Here is a 21,557-nt window from a genome sequence, read left to right as displayed (position 1 = left end):
CCACCTTGCTTATTGTCTTTGCTTATTGAACCACCTTGCTTATTGTCTTTGCACTTTGCTTATTGTGTTAAACTGGCATATCTTATAGTGTTGCAGAACTGTTTGGATTTACATACAAGTTGGTTCAATATTGCAAACAACTCATCTATATCATATTTTACCACATCTGCTCGCGGACCACTTGGGATAGCTTGTGGACCACCAGTGGTCCCCGGACCACACTTTGAGAAACACTGCTCTAAATCTTTCACATTATTCAATACATTGTGCTGAGGCAGAGATTGATGAAATGCATCAGGATGCAACAACATGGCTGAGGTTTATGTGTGGTCCCTGTCAGAAAGGTGTGCAACCATGGTACTTACACCGTTACTTACTTGGGTCTGACTTGGAGAATGTGTCTCGATCTAACAGGTCCCTGAAACAGACAGAAAAAGAGAAGCTCAGTTAATCAGAGGGTCCAGGGAGCAGGCTAACTATTGAGCAGATTGGGATCACGTCTGGGCCACCTCTGGCTCTGATATGGCTATTCACACTGAAAGAAAGGAAGGAAGTGCTCCTATCTGCCCGAGTTTAATTACATTTCCATGCAGTCATTAGGGCTGTTTATGTCATGAACAAATGGCAGAGGTTGTGGGCTCATCATCTAAATGATCTCTTCAATTTTACCAATGGGAAAAAAATTGAGACAAGAGGAGGGGGGGTGAGAGTGAAAGATTTAGAGAGAGAGAGAGAGAAGGTGAGGGTGAGAGAGGAAGCGAGGATGATGGAGAGAAAGTGAGAGTAAGGGAGAGAGAGAGAGCAAAAAGTGGGCCCAATTAGGCTGGTTAGTCATCAGTCACCATGTACATTTACTAAAGGTCAGCTGGAGCCCCAGGGCTGAATCTAAGACAAGGACACAGCTCTCTAGACTTCCTGCAGACCCATTCATTTACATACAGCAAGGACAGGTGCCTCTGAGTTACAAACGTCCAGTATCAGGGGCCATTCACAGTACATACACATATATACATATACATATACATACTAATACAGTACAGCATAAACAGTCTCATGTACCATATACTGTACATTCAATATATCCATCATTCAATATGCATCATACAACATACGGTAAATGTTATTGATATGATGTGGTAACACATAGTCTACTGTACATGTGGAGGCAACCATTGTGAAATGTGTAACAGTAGGGGGTGGGAATGCTGAAATGCATTTGAAAATTCTAAACAAACACAAGTGCTTAGTGAAGGTATGGGTCAAATTAGGGTTGAAAATCTCTTTGCTCTTGTGCCAAAACTGTGGAGATAGTTGTGGACTTCAGGAGGAATCCAGCCTCACTAGCCCCCATCATACTCCATGAGTCCCCAGTGAACATCAGCATAACATCAGCTCCCTCATCAAAAAAGGACACCAGAGGATGCACTTCTTGCGGCAGTTGAGGAAATTCAACCTGCCAAAGTCGATGATGGTGCACTTCTACTCTAACATCATAGAATCCATCCTCACCTCCTCCATCTCCATCTCGTATGCTGCTGCCACTGCTAAGGACAGGGGAAGACTTCAGCACATCATCTGCTCTGCTGAGAGAGTGATTGGCTGCAGCCTGCCTTCTCTCCAAAGTCTGTACATTTCCAGGACCCTGAGGCGGGCAGGAAAGATCGCTGCAGACCCCTCCCACCCCGGACACAGTCTTTTTGAGACACTCCCCTTTGGCAGAAGGCTGCGGTCCATCATGACCAGGACCTCACGCCACAAAAACAGTTTCTTCCCCTCTGCAATTGGTCTCCTCAACAAAACATAGCCCCCCTTTCTGTGTAGTGTTTTTGTCCTTGCATCTGTCATATATATATATATATATATATATATATATATATATATATATATATATATATATATATATATATAGTTCTATATTATATTATATTATATTATATTATATTATATTATATTATATTATATTGTATTATATTATATTTGTATTTAAATACTTTAAATACTAAAATTATTCTGAAGATATGTTTGAAAAGCTAAAGCAGATAAAGCTTCATCTTACATCGTTCCTCAACACCTGAGTTTATTCTCTTCAGCAGTTATAGAGAACCTAACCGAAAACACGGGGAAAGCCAGCAGAGATATGTGAACAGATGTATAGAGTTGCATGTTACTGAGCTGTGCATGTAAGTGAGATTTTCCTCAGAATATTGTGTCAAGAATGAGAGCCTAAGCCTGGCAATGCCGCCTGAAATCCCTCAAGATCAATTCTCACTCTGAGGTGATACGCTGTAGATGCGGTGAGGGCGAAAACAGCAGGTTATCACAGATTTGCTGATCGGTACAAATCTTAAGGTTGGATCCCGAACTAAAGGGCAAAGCTATGTTTTTCATACCACCCCCAGACCTGAATCTTATAAGCCCTGACAGTCAGAGAGAGCGCAACCAAAGCAGTATAATAACTGCAGTCTGTGATGGTTTATTCTGTGGGATGCACTCTAAATGTACTGTAGATATTGGTAGGCTACCAACATACACCCTCAAATATTCACTGGTACCAACATCCACTAAGCGGTACTGGTACCCACATGTATCACCAGCTAAGCCAATACACACACATGGGGAAGGGACGTAGAGAACGCTGTTTAGTATTGTGGTGTATTGAGATCCCATTAAGAGCCACTCTCGTATTTGACTCTACAGGACCGAAACATAACTTGCCAAGTACATATGGACACGAAACAGCTGTCAACAAGACAAGGCTGCCCCAGCTCCAGCATGGCTTTTTAATGCCGTTTAATTGCTGTTAAATGTCTCATCCAAATACAATGGATTCCACAGAAGGCTGAAGTACCATTAGAATAATGGATGAATCTGTTAGGGGTTATGGGGGAGAAAGTTTTTGGTTTAAATTGAAAAAGTCATTATGTGCTCAACACAAATGCATTTTATGTTTTGTTGCCTTGTGATATTGTACTTTAAGGCTTGGTTGTCTGTTTCAAACAAGTGAGTGATGTAAATGCATATGTGTGTGTGTCTGTGTGTGTCTTAATTAACTCCTGAATAAAACATGTAAATGCTTTCGTTAATAATACAACCAGCAGTCCTACTTCGGGCGCATCATAATGCACACACATATCTGCATTATATACAGCCTACTGTCTAATTCACACCGCTAATTGTTAATTTCCTGTGTTAAACACAAAGTGATTTCCAAGGCCAGATGCGCGTGTTTGTTTGTTGCTAGGATGAAGCGGTACCATTAGTCACTTGTTAATTGAAGGTATTAGTGCACCGGTTGAACTCTCAATGACATCACTTCATTCATTACACCCTCTGCAACAACCATTATCAAAGGCAGTCATCTCTCTCTCTCTCTCTATCTATCTCTCACACAGCACTGTGTGTGTGTGTGTGTGTGTGTGTGTGTGTGTGTGTGTGTGTGTGTGTGTGTGTGTGTGTGTGTGTGTGTGTGTCCTGCTAATGATACCACCATTAAAATATGAGTCACCTAATCACCTCCTGTCTCTGTCACAATGAGACATGCCCTGGGTCTGCATGAAGACATACTGTTCATGACATCCTATCTACAGTCATGTGGACAGCATAATATATTGATGGGCATACAGAATATGTGCATGCACATATAAACATACACAAGCTGTACAGTATGTGTGAGTGTATGCACACACATTCAGTTGCATGCTCTCTCTCTCACCCCACACCCCCCCCCCCCCCCCCACCACCCCCCCCCCCCACACACACACACACACACACACACACACACACACACATTATTACATACATACATACACATAGATAATTCTTAATCCCAACAAATTTTGCTACATTTGCTGCATGCTGTTTGATGAGCTTCCTCAGGCATGTCCTGTCTGTTTTCCATACTTATGAGCGCTGGGGGTTTGCAGCTCAGGGCTGTCTCATATTTTCTAATCAGGTTACGTCAGGTTGTCCTCGAGGCTCAATAATTTGATTTAAATATTCATGTTCAAAATGATTTGGCTGCCTACCATTTGCACCTGGGATTTCAAAAGAAAATGATTAAATCAATCCTTTTCTCTTTTTTTGAGGCATTACCACTTCTGGTTGGGGGAAAACAAATTTGCATTCCATTATTGCTACGAGTGCAATTTACCTTACTTTGAGCCTCGCCCTGGCTCACACTGCTACAGTCAAAAACAATCTTTCCCTGATACTGTTTTATGAGGGAATTTACTGAAAGTACGCCAGACAACACAGTGGTCCGCTGTCTTTTTCAACCTTCCAGAGGAAAGTGAGTTTGGCTCCTTTTTCAAACTTTTTCTTTTTCTAAAAAAGGGGCCACTTCCTCTCGTGAAGTATGCCCAGGTCTCAGTAAGCTTTCTAACAAATAATTGCTTACATCCAGGGGAGAGGCCAAGGACTGCAATGAGGAGCAGCTGAATTGCCCTTTTAGAGAGGAGCCACCCATTTATACTGCAGAAGGCCATCAGGGGTGCTACCAATGAGTCTGAGTGATGCTTGACTTGGTTATAAAGAAACAGAGCAAAACATTCACTGATTAGTGTGAGGACGCTTCAGAATACAAATGACTGTATATGTGGCAAACATGTGAGTGAGCGAGAATAAAATCAGCATAGGCTCCTCAGAGACAACAGCGAAGCTATTTGATTTACCATCAAATCAAATCATCATGTTGTTAGCTTACGGCAACTTTGCGTATTGGGAAATGCAATTGAATGTGTTAAATATGCCTTATTCATTAAAATGACCAGCTAAATCAAAATGGATCTATAAACATATCATACATGACTATTCCCTGAAACTCCGAAGACATAGCCGATGGTTAACCTGACCCTAGCCAGATGAATTTCGCTCCGCCTAGCTCCACTCATCCATCTGGAACCGATCCATTGAAGTGTTGCTTCAGAAGGCTGGGCCTAATCAAAAAATGCTTGCATATGATTGAATAAGCCACTTGTCCGTCATCTATTGACGTGCTACTATAACCACTCACATCGAAGCCAACCCGTGACGCTAATAACAGTGTCACAGTCGCTTCTACGCTATGTCACATCTATGAAACTCCCGCCCTGCGTCCTGATTGGCTGAACCATAAAGGCGGTTGCAGAAATCACTCTCAATGGAAGAGGTCCCAGATGGATGTGAGTGAAGCTAGGCTGAGCTATAGCGGAACGAAATTCATCTGGCTAGGGTCAAGTTAGCCGATGGTAGCATTAAAAAAGTACGAGTTAATAGACCCCAAAAGCTGAGTGAAGTACTTCAGCATTGCTTTTCAGACTAAGCACAGAAAAAAGGGGCTCTCCCAGAACGCTCTTAATTGGGCCCTGAACGGAAAAGAGTGACAACTTGAGTAGAGTTGTAGAAGGCGGAGGCTTCCTGCTCTTCGCCTAACCAGCCATTTGGCTGACAGTTATCTGGGCCCATCAGTGAGGAGGAAGCCCTGGACAGGCCTTCAGTTCTGCCAGCCTCACCATGCTCTTCACTGTGGTTCCGCAGTGAGCAAGAGAGCATGGCGAAGAACTCACTCAAATTGGCCCCTTAACATCTTTTGACATGTAAGAGCCAACGCGCCGACATTTTCTAGGCCACTGAGTTACTTTTCTCCCGTAGTAGACATACTGTTCTGTCACTTCCCGAAAGGAACAGAAATATGAAACATGAACTGAGAGGCAGGGACATTACAGTAATATTCTCTGCTGGTCAGGGAGTCATTAAATTAATCGAGTGAGAAAATACTTAATATTGATCCCAAAGCAGGCCACTTTATTGAAGGCAGTTTCCCTGTTAATAAAAAGACAAGCAAAACTACTCTAAACTACAAATGAGGCCCTTGCAGTCATGTCGCAGTGAGAACTCTTGTGTTCGTTCACACACAATACATCCATCAGGGGGATTTTGAACATTCTAACAAAAGATTTCGTTCTGCAACAATCCTGTCTTTGGAGTTGGCAACGAGACTCTACTGTGACATGTAAAGGAAATGCTCATTATGAGCTTCACCTTCATAGAGAGATAGACAAGCAGACAGACAGAAAGACAGATAGACAGATAGATAGACAGATAGATAGATAGATAGATAGATAGATAGATAGATAGATAGATAGCGATAGATGGATAGATGGTAACTATTTTGTAATCGGTGAGTGGTGAGCCCATTCTTCCCTTGAGCAACCGCCCTTTAAAATGTCTGTGCGCGGCCGTGGCCTCAGTGCAGTAAGGGCACTGCTCCTGTAATTAGGGGGAATTAATCAAGAGCCGGCGCGTGAGAGACTCCTGAAGGGGTCCCTCTCTGGACGCGTCACTGGGGTCGTAATTAATTTGCAGGCCCTCACGAGGGCGGCGGAGCGGAGTGGAGCATATGCCCCCGGTGGCATTTTCATATGTGCCAACCTGCGATCCCTCACCCCTACTGCAGCACACCGCACCACATGACCTGACTGGTGGGCACCGTAATTGGCACCTTTCACCCAGGAGAGAGCATCTAGTTTGGCGAGCTAGCTTTGAAATAGAAATCGGCTGCCACCCCAGTCATGTGGATCGCGCGTCCAGATTTAGAACGGCAGAAAACATTCTGACACACCCACACACGTACACAGACATGGACACACACCGGCTACTGGGCACACACTGGGACACAGACAGTCACTTCAATGCAAAAACACACACTAACCTCAAATGCACAGACACATACACACACAAACGCTCCGACACATACAAACCTCAAATGTACAGACACACAACACACGGACACACACATAAATCTCGAATGCGCGCACACACACACACACACACACACACAGTTGAGGCCAGGTCAGCCTTTCGATTTGTATTTTTTATGTGCCCAGCAGTGCATGGTCTATACAAAAGGACATGGACCACATGCACTCTACATTCTCCTGATGACCACCACACACACACGCACACACACACACACACACACACACACACACACACACACACACACACACACACACACAGACCAGTGGACGCCCTCTCATCTAAGCAGTAAAAGCCACAGCAAGGTCAGCCGCCAGTGAGGCTGTCTCTCAGCCAGGCCTCAATTTGCTCTATTTCAGCGATCAGCGCCACAGCGCTACGCAGTGCAGGGCTGCCATCGCAGGGCCATCACATCGGCTGGCCGCTAAAACGCCACGGCACACAACTAATGGGGGGAGCGAGGACGCATCGGGCCATTTAGAGTCCCAGTCGTCCCCTGGCTCAGAGTCTCTTCCAACCCACCCCACCCCAGAATCACTCCCAACAACCCACCCTGCATGCCCTCCGCCTCTCTCCACCAGCACTCCTCAGTCCCCTCTAATAATCCTGACTAGGCAGTGGGTGGGCTGCAGAAACTTTCCCTTCTCTGTTCGTGGTGGTGTATCGACTTCATATCACACATGGGTGAAGAGCTCCCTGGTCAGCCCAAGTGGCTTCATTAACGTCACATATGAGCTATGTGCCCACTCCCTGCCCCCCTTTCCCCCCTTGTGCCCACGCAATGGCAATTAAGGATAATAAAGACTACAACAACAAAAACAACCATGTTTGCACTAAGACAGCACAGTGACCTCGACCAGTGTGCAATTAACACCATTCCCTACTTGCCCGAGGCTACTATGATTATCTCCCTCTCATTCTCCCTGACCCAAATCCCGAGGTATTCCCAGCTTTCCGTTTATTAAAATCAGACTAGTAGTTATGCAGGCGTATCACAATCACACACAGCAGGGCTGCAGGGAGTTGCTGCATAAGGGAGTGTAGCTCTGCCGACTCCAGTTCCCTGGCTTGGATCTTGCCCAGATCAGAGGGCTGTGCTATGAAGTGAGGTTACTTGCTTATCCAGGTAACTTCAGGTATAGAAAAAAAGAACAGCAGATTGAGTATCCATGATTTAAAAAGTCACATATTCTTTTGAGATAAGTGGTTACTCCTGAATCTACCTGGATAAGTCAGTAAGCTCACTTCCTAGTACAGGCCTCTAGTCAGCACATGTCAGATCAGGGCCCAGCCCAGTAGCCAACACAGAGTCTGAGAGTTGACACCATCAACAAATAACTGTTTAACATCCCAAACAAACTACTATCATCAACAAATAATCATTACCTGAACTCAACGAAACAAAAATGCTCAACACTCCACAACTTCATTTTGTTAGCAAAATCAACATTATCTCATCACATCATCAATAAATCACCGCAAAACATCATAAACTAATCACTACTTCAACTAATTAAAAATCCACTATGGTACTTATCATCATAATCATCAGAACTGACACTGACGTACTGTAAGGCAGTCTGCAAGAGAATAGAATGGAAAGTTAGTGTGCAAACTCTACATACTTTACACAATACTTAAAATGTTCAGAGGGTGACTACCAGAGTGAGAGACGGGGGAGCAGAGAAGTCATTTTCAAAACTCAGAAAAGGAGATCCATCTCTGCATGGTGCCCGAGGCTAAAGGCGCTGCCGCTCTGCAATTTTGCAGTGGATTGTAATCAGCACCCCTTTATTTATTTTCAAGGTGGGCGTTGTTCTCTGCCCTGCAGGGGATTATGGGCCAGGCAGCGGCAGCCAATCAGATCAGTGAGAAACACTGCGGAGCACTCGTTAATCTACACACATACAGCCCCCACAAACTCACAATCCACCGGGCCATATTACAAGTTTTCTCAGTCACTTTGGTGCACTTCTCGAATCATACTGCACATTTGCACAACAGTTAGTACATTTTTCAAAACAATTAGTGCAAATTGACTGGGTGTGTATGACTGTATGTATGCTGCTAATGATGTTATATGTTTCTATTTATTTTTTAGGTAACGCTGGCACAAATTATTATTTTTTACATTTATTTATTTTTCTTTTTTTATATAGACTCTATGAACGAGGCACTGACTGGAGAGCACTTTACATTTTGCTGTACCTGTGACAATGGCAATATACTGTAGATCTTTTCTATTCTAAATCGCATATTGGATAACCTGCAAAAGCGTGTATCATGATGCCATTATTTTGTCTTGTTGTCAATGTGACAGTTTACTCTGTAAGTATTTTCTAATGAACAAGGCACAAGGCAGCACTATTTTCTATTTCAAAACTACAAAGTTACACATTATTGTCTATGGAAGGGGTTGATTGCAAGACAGTGGATATCAAAGTTTTTTTTTTGTTGACAGACATTGTGACTATAAAGAAAAAAAGGCTTTTACAGCATTGTGCAAATGAAAAATGGCAAATATACACCTCTTGGTCAGAGCTGTGCACCACTGTACATCTTTCTATACATCCTGATGTTCCTGTCTGTCAGGTCACCTACATTTATGTGCTAGACAGACTATGACAACTAGTTATGAGTAGTTCAACACATTTGCATGTAATGACACATGAGTATAGTGCATTTTGAACAACATGACATTAGCCATTGAAAATAAAAAAAAACAGCAGACATTTGTACAAAATCCATTGCATGGATGATATGGAGTTTGAACAAAGAGTTTTGTTACCATTATGATCTGAGAAATGTGCCAAAGCAACTGAGAAAAACTGTAACTCTGATATTAAATAATTTCTGTAGGAGAATCGGTAGCTGCACACATAGAATTACAATGGATGGCATAAAAAAGACCACACTGTTTAATGTTCAAATCGTATTACTTTACTCTATGGGTTTTTATCGTGTATGTATGCTTTATGGATATAACTTTGCTATTCCTTTTGATAATTAATTAAAAATATGTTATATAGAACAAATTGCACATTGCATCAACACACCCACGGGTGAATCTATAATCTACTGTACCTAGCACACAACTGGGAACTGGACTGTTTGTTCTACTCTGTACTGATGCTATGGTTGCAGAACCCCTCTGGAATGAAGAGATGGAATTGGTTCGGGAATTAGAATCCTCGGCTGAGCTTATAGCTCCACCTGAGGAATAAAGTCTGGGGGTGGAGAGACCTTAATTGCTTTGATCCCTGTTAGGAAGGTATCCACCATCTCCTCCTCCTACACACACACACTCTCTCTCGCTCTCTCACACACAAACACACACCACACACACAGACACACCACAACACACATTTACTCCAAAGGGCAATCTGGAGGCCGCATTAAACTCTACCCTGCTTCCCTGCCCTGGTGATCGATCCACAGCGCCAGATGTTTTCTTTCCCACCATCTGTTAGCGGACTTGGGCCAGCCTCTGCCAGCCTTCCCCTGGCCACTGGCTCCCTGCCAGGACTCTAAAAGCTGATCCAGAGCCCATGAACACCCTACGTCACGGCACACCTATGCCATCCTCCAGCCCTCCTCCCCACTCCTCTAGCACTGAGAAAGCCTAATGAGTAGAGGCAGGTGCTGTTAGTGCCGCTCTAGCTCCGCACTTGGACAAGATAGTGGCTCAGGTTATATCTTATTTATAATCATCATGCATATTAAATTTATGAGCGTGAAATGTGGAGTTTTTAGTGAGCAGATGTTAGAGTTTAGTGTTTGTGCTTGCTCAGAGTTGAGGTCAGGGGAGTCAGAGTAACTACTGTACTGGCATATGGAGGAATTATGTAAAGTTTTTACTTTATGGATTTGATGCTGACCAGAGTTGCGTAAAAATGCCTTTGACCGTCTCTCTGGAAAATGAAAAATCTGTTTTTATATTCTTCACCCATTCTTCCTCTCTCTCTCTCTCTCTCTCTCTCACACACACACACACACACACACACACACACACACACACACACACACACACAGACACTTAGAAATGTTTTTGGTTATCAGATATCTTTGAACTTGATTCATGTAGTAGCGAACCAAGTTCAAAGATATCTGATGTTGTCACATCTTTACGATGAGATTGATTGCAATCAAATATCTGCAGCCCAGCAGCCTTCATTCTGTGCCTAATACAGTGAGATGCGGAGCCCCACACAGTAGTGCCACTGATCCCAGTCCAAATCGGCCCTTCACTCGCTGGCATCAGTATTTTGTTTACTGCAGACTTCTGGGTCACCGCGGTAAAGGTCCCCCCGTGGGACGTATCAGTGCATCTGACACCCTCTCGGGGTCCAGTGCCACAAAATCTTCACTCATGAATAATTATATGCACTGCAGCACTTTGAGATGGTAGCCAGTCAGCTGCAATTCAAACATCCACACACACACACACACACACACACACACACACACACACACACACACACACACACACCAAACACCAATACCACCACCTCCCAAAGAATAGCAAACTGATTTTTGCCCCCTGTGTCTCGTCATGGTTACTTAAAAATTTAGCAGCAAAGAAAAAGTGGACAACATCTCTGTGATTCTGCATCTCTCTAACAGATATGTCCTCAGGCCAAAGACAGCCTTCAAAGCCCAACTCACTGGCTCACGGATGCAGTTTTAAAGCATAGGCAAACATAACGGGGTTCAACCACCAAGACTCTTCACTGAATTGATAAAGTGAGTAGGGTTACATCTGCAGTAACAAGACAGACATAGAAATATGTGTTTAAGTATGCTTAGAATTCTTGCAAATGTCTGCTATTCATGGGAATTGCCTCCCGTTCCTTCAATGGATGGTACATATGATAATCATCAGGCAGCAATGCCCATGTTTCCAGATCTGTCATTATAACCAGACAGTATTGACAACAGAGCGGCTGATTACTGTGCTAAGATAAGTTCAACAGACCATCTTTTCTTTTCAGTGCCTGTTCTTTTCTCAGACGCTATCAAAAACCTGTCCTAAACTGTATAATTACACTGAGTCCTGCTATACTGAGCTGGGATCGAGACTTTAATATATACCTCTGGAGGAAACACGGCAGAAATATATAGAGTTTATATACTATGCAATGCGAACATAATGCATCAGGTGTTGTTATTTGAGAGAAACTTTACATTACAGTCACTTTACAGTCACCGACTCATGTTGGTAAAAATACATTATACAGGTTATCTGTTGAATGGTCCTTCCCCCCCAAAAAATTAGTTTTAACATCATTGCTTGACTCATTATGCAAAATGAATCATCTTATGGGCAGGGCAGTGCACATCATACATTTCATAAAGCAATTTCATACAATATTGACCAAACATCATAAGGCAATTTCTCCAAATCTTGATCAAACAGCAAATGCATTGGTATATCCATGCTGATTGTGTATAAATATCTGTTATTTTTTAAATTTTCTAATGCTAATGTCATGTTGGTCAAAATGCACTATACTGGTTGCATGCTGAATAGTCCTATCACATAAAACAAATAGGCCTTATATTTTATATGTCATGTTGGTCAAAATGCACTATACTGGAAGTGTATACCAGCCTTATATTTTAATGTCATGTTGGTCAAAATGCACTATACTGGTTGCATGCTGAATAGTCCTATCACATAAAACAAATAGGCCTTATATTTTATCTTATGAGTCATTACTTGCAAAAGTGTTGAATTACTTGTCCTAACAAGTTGTTATAATCTGTCAAGAATATACATATGTGGCCTGACAGGAATGTCAGAATGTATAGAAATATTTACCCACAGTATAGAGTAAATCTGGCTTACAGTGGTGCACAGCTCTGCCCAAGGGAGATTTCCTATGTTTCACTAAACATTTCTGTACATTTCTGCCTTTGTAGAATGCTGTAAAAGCTTTTGTTTTGTTTATACTGTAACAATGTCTGACAACAAATGGCAGTACAAACAGTATAGTACAGTAACATCTTTCAAACATATCCAGTATTTCACAATCAAAGCGGTGCATTGCCGGTGCTACATGTATGCCCGAAAATAGTTCCAAATCTAAATTGGTCTAGTAAATCCCTTCGTGTTAATTTGCATTGATATTTGTACTCGATGTGAATGTACAGGTTACGAGAAATAATTATAAAAAATCTTGAGTTATTTGATTCACTTTTGCAACGACATGCTAGCTGGAATCGCAGGATTACAGCGACTACGCTAAGCTAAAGCTAACCGGCCCGTTTCTAGATTAGGACAATCACTGGGTCGGCTATAAAACGCTTTGGCTCACTCATCCAACTCTAGGGACTGCGGGGAGTGACCCAATTTCACCTAGGGGTGGCATATTCCTTTAAAGGGGTCATAGAGTGGATGAAGGAGTATTTTATCTTGTTCTCTGATGTTGACATAGAAGGTATGCAACTTTGGTTTGTTAGGAAAATGGTCAGATGTTATTTTACAAGCCCATTTACAACCCTGTAAATAGGCTGGAGAATAAAACGGCCCATTTTAGCAGATATCTAGGGCTCCCTCATGGTTTTCTGGCATCCACATAAATAATTAATTGCCTCTCGACTACTCATGCAGGCTCCACTCTATCTGAATCTCCAACCTATGCTACAGAGCCCATTTACTGGAGCGACAGACTCATAGCGCCCATACACATTGCGTCGTAGCTATGTTTAAACCAGAATTGGAGGAATTATAGAGGAAGAATCAGTCTCTCAAAGATTGGAATTAAAGGTACATTAGATTTTTTACACTTTGATTTTCACCTTAATATAACCTTTACGAAGCCAATTTGATGGTAAACGAACTTGTAATAGGCAAATCATTCATCTAGCATAGCTATACCACATAGACCATAGACAGTAAAAGATATGGACACAGCCATCCCATAGACTTCGAACAAGACGAGTGAAGCCAATTTGAACCCATTTCCTGTTGGTCGACCCCGGTTCTCATGGATCCTCAGTCCAGGAGAGTGAGAAACATGTGACGGACTGAAACACAGTAACTCATCTGGTAGCCGTGCCAAGAAAATTGATAACTTGCAGAGTGCTGCCAGTTTGAGTGCAGCTTTTGGTGGGGATTTTTTCTGACGTAGAGCCAAAAACATCACTTAAAGGTCCAGTATGTAGGAAATAATGGAAAATAAACTGTAACCATTCCAAAAATGAAAAATGATCACCATATGTTGTCAGAGAGTAAGGAAACACGATGAATTGAAGTAATGGCTTATTTGACAACATTACTCTAACCGTAAAACCCCGTAAAACCCATGAAAAAAAATGAGTTACGGGGCGGAATCTCTTGGAATTTTCAATTATGTTTTGAACGATTAATTCTAGAATAGTGTATTAATAATGGGCTAGCGCGTCCTCCTATTTGGGTTGCCAAATTAGCAAAGGCCAACTGTCAACAGCTGTCAGTTGTAGTCATGAACGCCTACAAGAGGCAGGAAAATTTCCAAAATTAAAACAAGAAACAAATTAAGTGGACATCGGAGGAGCTTCCTGAGATGGTGACGTCTTCGTCAAACGAAGAATATCAAGTCTGACGCAGAGCTGGCCATATTTCTCCACAACAGGTAGCCTAGGCTAAACTTCATCTGCATCGCTAACTTCAGCTAAATATGTTACATTGGTTAGAGAGGTATTTTTTGTTTTCACTGTTTCCGTATGTGTAGCTGGGTCATGGTTGGAGAAACGTTAAAGCAGATGCAGGTCAACTAACGTTAGCTAAGTCTTCATTACATCTGGCAACCCAGAAGAGGCTCGCGTCTGGTAGTCTTGAGAACGTTCACCAGTGTTTTGATTTTGGCCTACAGAACGTTCGGTAACAATCCTACAAATCGCACCTTTAATTGTTTGATGCTTTCCTAAATATCTTACCCGTGGACTTTCCCCCCCGAGTTTCTTATCGAGAGAATATGGTTACTTTGCTCCTGTGCGACGCTAAGTCGCATGCTCATTACATCATGAATGCATTGTTTTCGGAAAAAAGTTTATTACTCAACGGTAAAGTGAGTTACGAGGTAATGACGCCAGTCACCACACAATGTTGTATTTCTCCAAAAATAGAAAAGGTTCATATAAAGACTTAAAATGCTTCAGATGTAATGTTATTTATTTGATGTCAAAGTGACGCCAAAATGAATGGGGGTCAATGGAATGCTAGCTAGAAGTGGTCGATTTCTAGCCTCAGAGCCACCCATAGTGTCTACTCTTTTCCAAACGTTCGCCTACCCTCTTGGCATAGACTATAGCAAGTCGCTACCGCAAATCAGCCGTGCAACATGGTGGTCCAACAAATCTCGCGAGAATTGTGAAATATTACAGTACCTTGGCAGTAGATATAGCTCTTTGGAGATAGTTTTTGCCTGTTGTTAATCCTTCGCCATCCCAACGAAAGCATTTTCACTGTGTATGGGGGGGTCATGAGAAATTTGCTATTTACAACAGCAAATATACATATTTACAAATATAAATATTGCGACACTAGAGGGATCCCCACAGTAGCCAAAAATGCCTAACCTGCATAGTGTACCTTTAAATGTTTCTGAGTGTCAAGAATTGTTATTTTGTAGTTTCTCTACAGTCATAATCATAGCACTTCAGCCCAGACAAAGTTAGCATTTAACCATACTCCTTTAGATGCCCACTAACAGTGTAGTGGGCATCTCGAGCAAAACTCCTAATCCATAAAAAAGTATGTTCAGATCTACAAATTACTAAGCTGTCCAAAAATCTGGGCCATTCAAAAATGAGGTGGTAAAAAATTGGGTGCTGCTTCGAACTTCAATATTACCATACCATTACTTCAGCATTACTCTCATTCAGAGTTTAGTTTGCTACTGCACTGCTGTAGGCTATCTGATTAGTTTGTGCCTTTAAAGGACCATATTATATTCTTGTTTGCAACAGTGAGATATAATAAACCATTTGACAGGAGAGTAAGTTTGAAGATCTCTAAGCCTGGGCGAGGATGGTGCTACATGGCCAAGCACATTCTAGAAGACTGAGAAAAGAATATGTCGAGATTCCAGTTCTGAATCCCTATCTCTCCCTTGGACCTCAATTGCTTTGACATCTATTATCTGAGGCAAATATCATCTCATTGCAGGTCAGCCCTTTGAGATTCGATCTCTGGAGGCATTGTTTTACCCTTTATTCCTCCATGATTGTCCCCTATGATCTAACAGGTCCTGGAACAGCCCCCCTGGAGACAACCGATCATTGGCGCTCACGTGGCCGGTGGGTTGCCTGTTGACATTTATCTGTCGATTGAAACGGTGTGTGTGTGTGTCTGTGAATGGGTCCAGATACAGAGGCGGAGGTAGAGGCCGATAGCTCAGCTGGTCATGGCCACCAGCAGCTGTTGAATATTGGCTTACATTGACGGCAGGGGCAGTGGTACTGTAGCTCACACAAAGTAGACACACACACACAAATAAATTTGACCCAGACTAATAAGAATATGGCCCAGACTTGGAATATCCTACACACCTGCATTTCACTAACTTAAAGAAACATGTCATCCCACATCAGAGTAACATCCTGTGACACTTACATGTAAATGTACTACAGATGCCAATTTGCTCAAACTTACATGTACAGTATGCCATCATTTTATGACTGGCCATGAATTAACACATGAAATGTTTCAGTACTGATTATTTATTTATACACTGTCATAAACAATCAATCTTGAAACACTTTACAAGAAGTCAAGGCCTTCACCCAAATGAAACAGCATGTGAAAGCTTAACTTTATTTACATGTAAGTATCTTTGGATAAACTTACATGTAAGTATCTTTGGATAAAAGCATCTGCTAAATTGAGTTAGTGTAAATGTAAAGGAAACAGTGACAAAGGTAATAAAGCGAGGTAGGAAATGTGTTAAGGTTGACCCAAGGGGAGACATCTGCCCAAAACTGAAGCCGAAAGGAAGGAGAATTTCGTAGAAAGGAGATTATGGGTGACATCATGTAAGCTGCCTAGTTGCCCAGATACACATATCAGGTGTAGAAAGAAATCAAGAAAGATGAGTAAAATATGTCAGGAAATATTCCAGCAACAACATATAAACCAGCTACAAGGGTGTGGCTGTTACTATTAACTTAAAACACCCTAAATACATATTCAAAATACATTCAAGCACCTTCATAGACACCAAGTGACCAAATGACACTTTAAACAATATGACTCTGCACAGTAGGTAAAGGGACTCTGAATGTTCTGAATGATGCTGTTTGGGTTGGATCAGGAACAGACCCCACTGGGGCTGGATCTGTCTGCCTGCCGGTTCTATCACTGAGTTTAGAGGCCACTTTGGGCCACTGCTGCAAGGTCAGGATCAGGGGACAAAATAGATCCAGAGTCTGCTCTCTGTAAACAGTTCATGTTGTTCCCTGTCACTCTAAAAGCACATTGGCTTTGAATCCACCCTGAAACCATAAAGCCCTGCTAGAACAGAGGGGGGTTAGGTGTGGCCTTGAGCCTTCCAGCGAAAAAAAAAGAAAGAGACAATACAAAGTCAGTATGCAGTATGGATTTCTAGGATTTCTTTAGTCTTGTCCTTTTTTCCGCTTCTCTAATGTCACTTTAAATGGGAGGCCTGATGGATTTGAAGCATCCCCCAGGATTCAGTTTCCCTTCTCATTACCCCATCCAGCAGCAATGCAAACATGCATCTGGGGCAGGCCAATCTGAACTCCAAATGTCACCATCCGCGCTGGAATGTATTCATTTATTCCATGTTTTCTTTGAGCTGCCTGATCACACTGTGACTAGCTATGAGGCCGTCTGGAGCCACAGGGGCTGTGGGAGGCCATATGTAATGGGATGTGTGTTAATCTTTCATTGGACATGGAGAGGAGTGAGGGAGAGATGCAGGAGAGAGAAAGAGAGAGAGAGAGAGAGAGAGAGAGTGTGATTGAGTAAGACAGTGAGAGTCAGAGAGAGAGCAAGATAGTGAGAGAGAGAATGATTGAGTGACAGAAAGAGTGAACGAGAGAAGGAGATACAGAATGAGAAAGAAAGAGAGGGACATAAATCAAAGGCCTCCAACGGGCCGTTTGGAGGGGGCCAAATCACGCAAGTCTCTCCTCAGGGCCAGTGATGGCATTTGCACCACGCTGCTCTTGCGGTCTCAGTGGCATCATGACAAGAACACAACATGCCCCATCGCAAAGAGGAGGAGGAGTGCAATGAAGAGAAGATAGAAGAGGAGGAGAAGAGAAGAGAAGAGAGGAATAGAGAGGAGAGGGAGGGAGGAGAACAGAGGGGGAGGAGAAGAGAAGAAGAGGAGAGGGAAAATGGGAGAGAAAAGAAGGGAAGGAGAAGAAAGGAGGAGAGGATTAGAGAGAAGAGAAGGAAAGGAGAAAGGAGGGAAGACAGGAAAAGAGAGGAAAGGAAAGAAAGAGAGGGGAAGGAAGAGGAGGAGAACCATCATTAATCTGGAGCTCAGGGCCATTCTCCAACATCCCCGTCCTGCCACTCCAAAACTCATCTTATAAGCCAGACTTGTGTGAGGGGAACATTAATGGACACTGGGGTGAAATCGCTATCGCTTATTGTAATGCAGGCTTGTGATTCGCATCACGGCCTGGCCTGGTGTGTCCTGCTGCTGCATTGCTGTCGTCAGGGTTGCGGGCTGGAAGCTGTGGGCTGCTGGAAACTTTTCAATTATTCACCTCAGGCCCGACGAACAGACGAACGCCGTTTACTACCCGCACCCAGGGCTGCGCCAGATAACGTCCTCCCTCACAGCTGGGCCGAGTGTGTATGTGAATGTGTGTGTGTGTGTGTGGGGCGCATGCACAGACACAAACTCATATGCACTAATACACACACGGAGACTCAAACTCACAGACACACAAGAAACACAATCACATAAGAGAAGTCCAATCAGAGGAACAATCCCTATCACACAGCTACAGGAAGGTCTAATTTTCATAAGAGGTTATCTGCTCCCAGCGCCCCCACCACCACCGCACACTTCACACTTCTCTTCCTGTCCAATAACAACACTGGGTTATGAGAATTGGGCAAAGGAAAGGGAGTGACACACATGCACACACACACACACACACACACACACACACACACCAATTCGATTTCATTTTTGAGGCAATCCATAGCGCCTCTCAGCCTTACCAAATTAATTACCTACGGCAAATTGTGGCACTGATACCTCTCCTGGCACGGAGCCGAACTCTCGTCTCCTCCCCTCTCCTCTCCTCCCCTCCTCTTCTCATGTACGCGCAGGAGGGCAAAAGCTAGGAATTCGATTGCAGGAGGAAGATGCTTTCCATCTCAGCCATCATTTGCTCGCTTTTCTCACTCGAGTATTTACCCTCAGGGGTATATTTTGACAGGACGAAATGGGCCCCACCATTTATATTTACAAATTTCCCAGAGAATTACTACATTTTTTGAGTCAAGATTATTTTTTTTATTTTTTTGAGAATTACACAGCTATTCCATTTCTTTCCACAGTAATCTCTGTCATTGAACATAAGCTGCTCAAACAGTGGAAAAAAATGAGATTTTAAGGGCTGTGGCCTGATGCTGAACGATGTGCTTGGCCCATTCATTCTGAACATTGCAATAATTCAATCAGCACCATATTAGAAATATCCCAGAGTTTGCTTCGGGATGGCAGCATAGCAGCAACTTTTTTAGTGTAAATACTGGGGATGATTGAACAAAATATCTTTGATGAAGATAGTCACTTCAAGCTCTGAGCCTACATTGTTTGCAGGGACAAAACTAATTAAGATGCATAGATCGTTGAACAGAGACTGTATAGCAAAACATAAACACCCAGTCTGTGTGTGGTAAGGTAAAAACAAGTATACAGGTAATTGCTATGTGTGCAGAAAGATCACCGTGGGGTTTTGTTGTGTACTCTGACAAGCAAACAAATTACATTCATTAAGAAAAGGTTCTTGTGGGCTACAGGCTATCTTACCGACATTAAGATGAAATTGGAAAGCAGCAGTAAGAATTTTATGTAGAGCGTCTATTCACCAGCGCAAGAGATTTTTAAACATACCAAATGCACCTCATCAGAGTTCAATTACTAGGAGGATTTAACCGGTGTGGTGGCAATAAAGAATATGGGAAAGATAAATTTATCTTACAATCTGAAGATATTTCTGCAATATGGTGCACATATGTATAGGTTTATGTAATTTTAAAATCAGACAAATTAGGCAGGGTTCAGTGAAAATACTGGCACTAAAAAATCAAAACAACTAAATTAGCATTTAATATCGTGGAAAGTGGCAAATAAAAAAGGGACACTCCCCAAGGCCAACATCTTTAAAGAAAGGAGAAGGCATGAAATATGACGAACTGAGTCCGCTCAGCGGCAGCCGGGCGATGTATATTCAATGAGTCGAGGGACGTGGCCGTCAACTCATGTCCCGGCTAATGAATACCATCAAAGAGACCCATCTCTCAGAAGTGGGTTTGTCACAGTATCCCCTGCAGTGTGTTTAGCTCAGGGAGAAAGCGGCCATATGTCTTCAATCAAACACACAGCGTCAAGCACCACACGGACAACACAACATCTGTGTTTTTGACTAAACATGTCCCCACACGCAGTTACTGGGCTGTCAGAAACATGCGTGAGAAATGCAGGTGAAGTTTAGAGAGCTGTTTTTAATCGCTATGTAGGCTGCAGGGCTCAGCCCATCAGACACCAACCCGGTACAAGTACAAGGTGGGAACTTCTTTTGGAAAAAAGACGGAACCCCTCTGGTTAAACACCCAGTCGACGATTCTGTGCGCCGCTCTGCGAATAGCCCAGGTTACAAAAGTTTTCTGTTAATGTAAGTTACCATGAAAAGAGCGGTCATTCCCGTACTAGCTTTTGCCATATATGATGACTATGAACTTCCAGACGCACAGTAGCCTGCAGTCACAAGTCAATAAGGACCCGTCAATGGCACCAGCGGGCTTTGGAAATCAATTGAATAGATAACCCATATCAATTAAACCATATCTATTAAACTATAAATGATGTAGCATATGATGTAGCATATGCTACATCACTTATAGATTGCTTCAGATAACATTAGTACGGTACATTAGGTGGTAAAAATATGTTAAAACAAGTAAATACCTGCAAGAGACTGAGATCTCCACTTTGGTGGCGGGGATATTCCCCGTGATTGGGTCAAACTCGCACACGGAGGCACTGTCCTCCTGCTTGTCCGTCACGTCTCCCTCCATGGGTGATGGGGTGCTGGAGGAGCTGCTGTCCACCTCGTACAGCTTGACCTGCTCGGGGTCCCGACGGCAGATGCCAAGATGTGCCACTTCCGGCCAAGTGCGGTTACGAAGAGGTAACACTGCGGAACGGAGAGAGAACGAAGAGGCTGACTACTTTTTCCAATGCAGTTCGAGCGCACTGGGGTTTAAACTGGGTTGCAACCCTTTCCGATCTCTCTCTCAGGTCTGGAAGCTTTTGGGAAAGCGATGGGTTTCTGACTGGTCGAGCGGCTGTAACTGTGGATGCTCTATTCTGCGCTTCACAGTCTTGAGCAGAGAAAGCTCTCTTTTTGCACTGGACCGTTGGGAAAGTAAAGAGACGGGAACTCCTCCCCTCTTTCGCATTCTTTCACATGCTGCAGATGGCACTGCGCGAAGCTTCACAGTTCACTCGATTGATTAGTGGCACAGGCGCCCTCATCTCCTCTCTCACACAGCTGCCTACGGCTATTTGGATCGAATAGTTCTATATGGGTCCATGTCCTTTAGCCTGTCAAAGTTTGAGTTATGC

The 21,557-nt window shown here is 43.0% G+C and overlaps 1 protein-coding gene across 2 annotated transcripts in view; it reads right to left on the bottom strand.

Annotated features, from left to right (window-relative positions):
* The window catches only part of cpne5a (copine Va), a 97,969-nt gene extending 76,663 nt beyond the window's left edge, over positions 1 to 21,306 (bottom strand). For both annotated transcript variants that reach the window (XM_042098829.1, XM_042098830.1), the window contains exons 1-2: positions 20,898 to 21,306; positions 378 to 418 (exon numbers count right to left, since the gene is read on the bottom strand). In XM_042098829.1, coding sequence (XP_041954763.1) covers positions 378 to 418; positions 20,898 to 21,007 — 151 coding nt within the window. In that variant the 5' untranslated portion in view covers positions 21,008 to 21,306. The remainder of the gene's footprint in view (positions 1 to 377; positions 419 to 20,897) is intronic.
* Between the last annotated feature and the right edge of the window lie 251 nt (positions 21,307 to 21,557).

This window comes from Alosa sapidissima, chromosome 7 (genome assembly GCF_018492685.1).
Source record: "Alosa sapidissima isolate fAloSap1 chromosome 7, fAloSap1.pri, whole genome shotgun sequence".
Lineage (NCBI taxonomy): Eukaryota > Metazoa > Chordata > Actinopteri > Clupeiformes > Clupeidae > Alosa > Alosa sapidissima.
The sequence above is the reverse complement of the archived record's forward strand: the minus strand, read 5'-3'. Positions and strand labels throughout refer to the sequence as shown.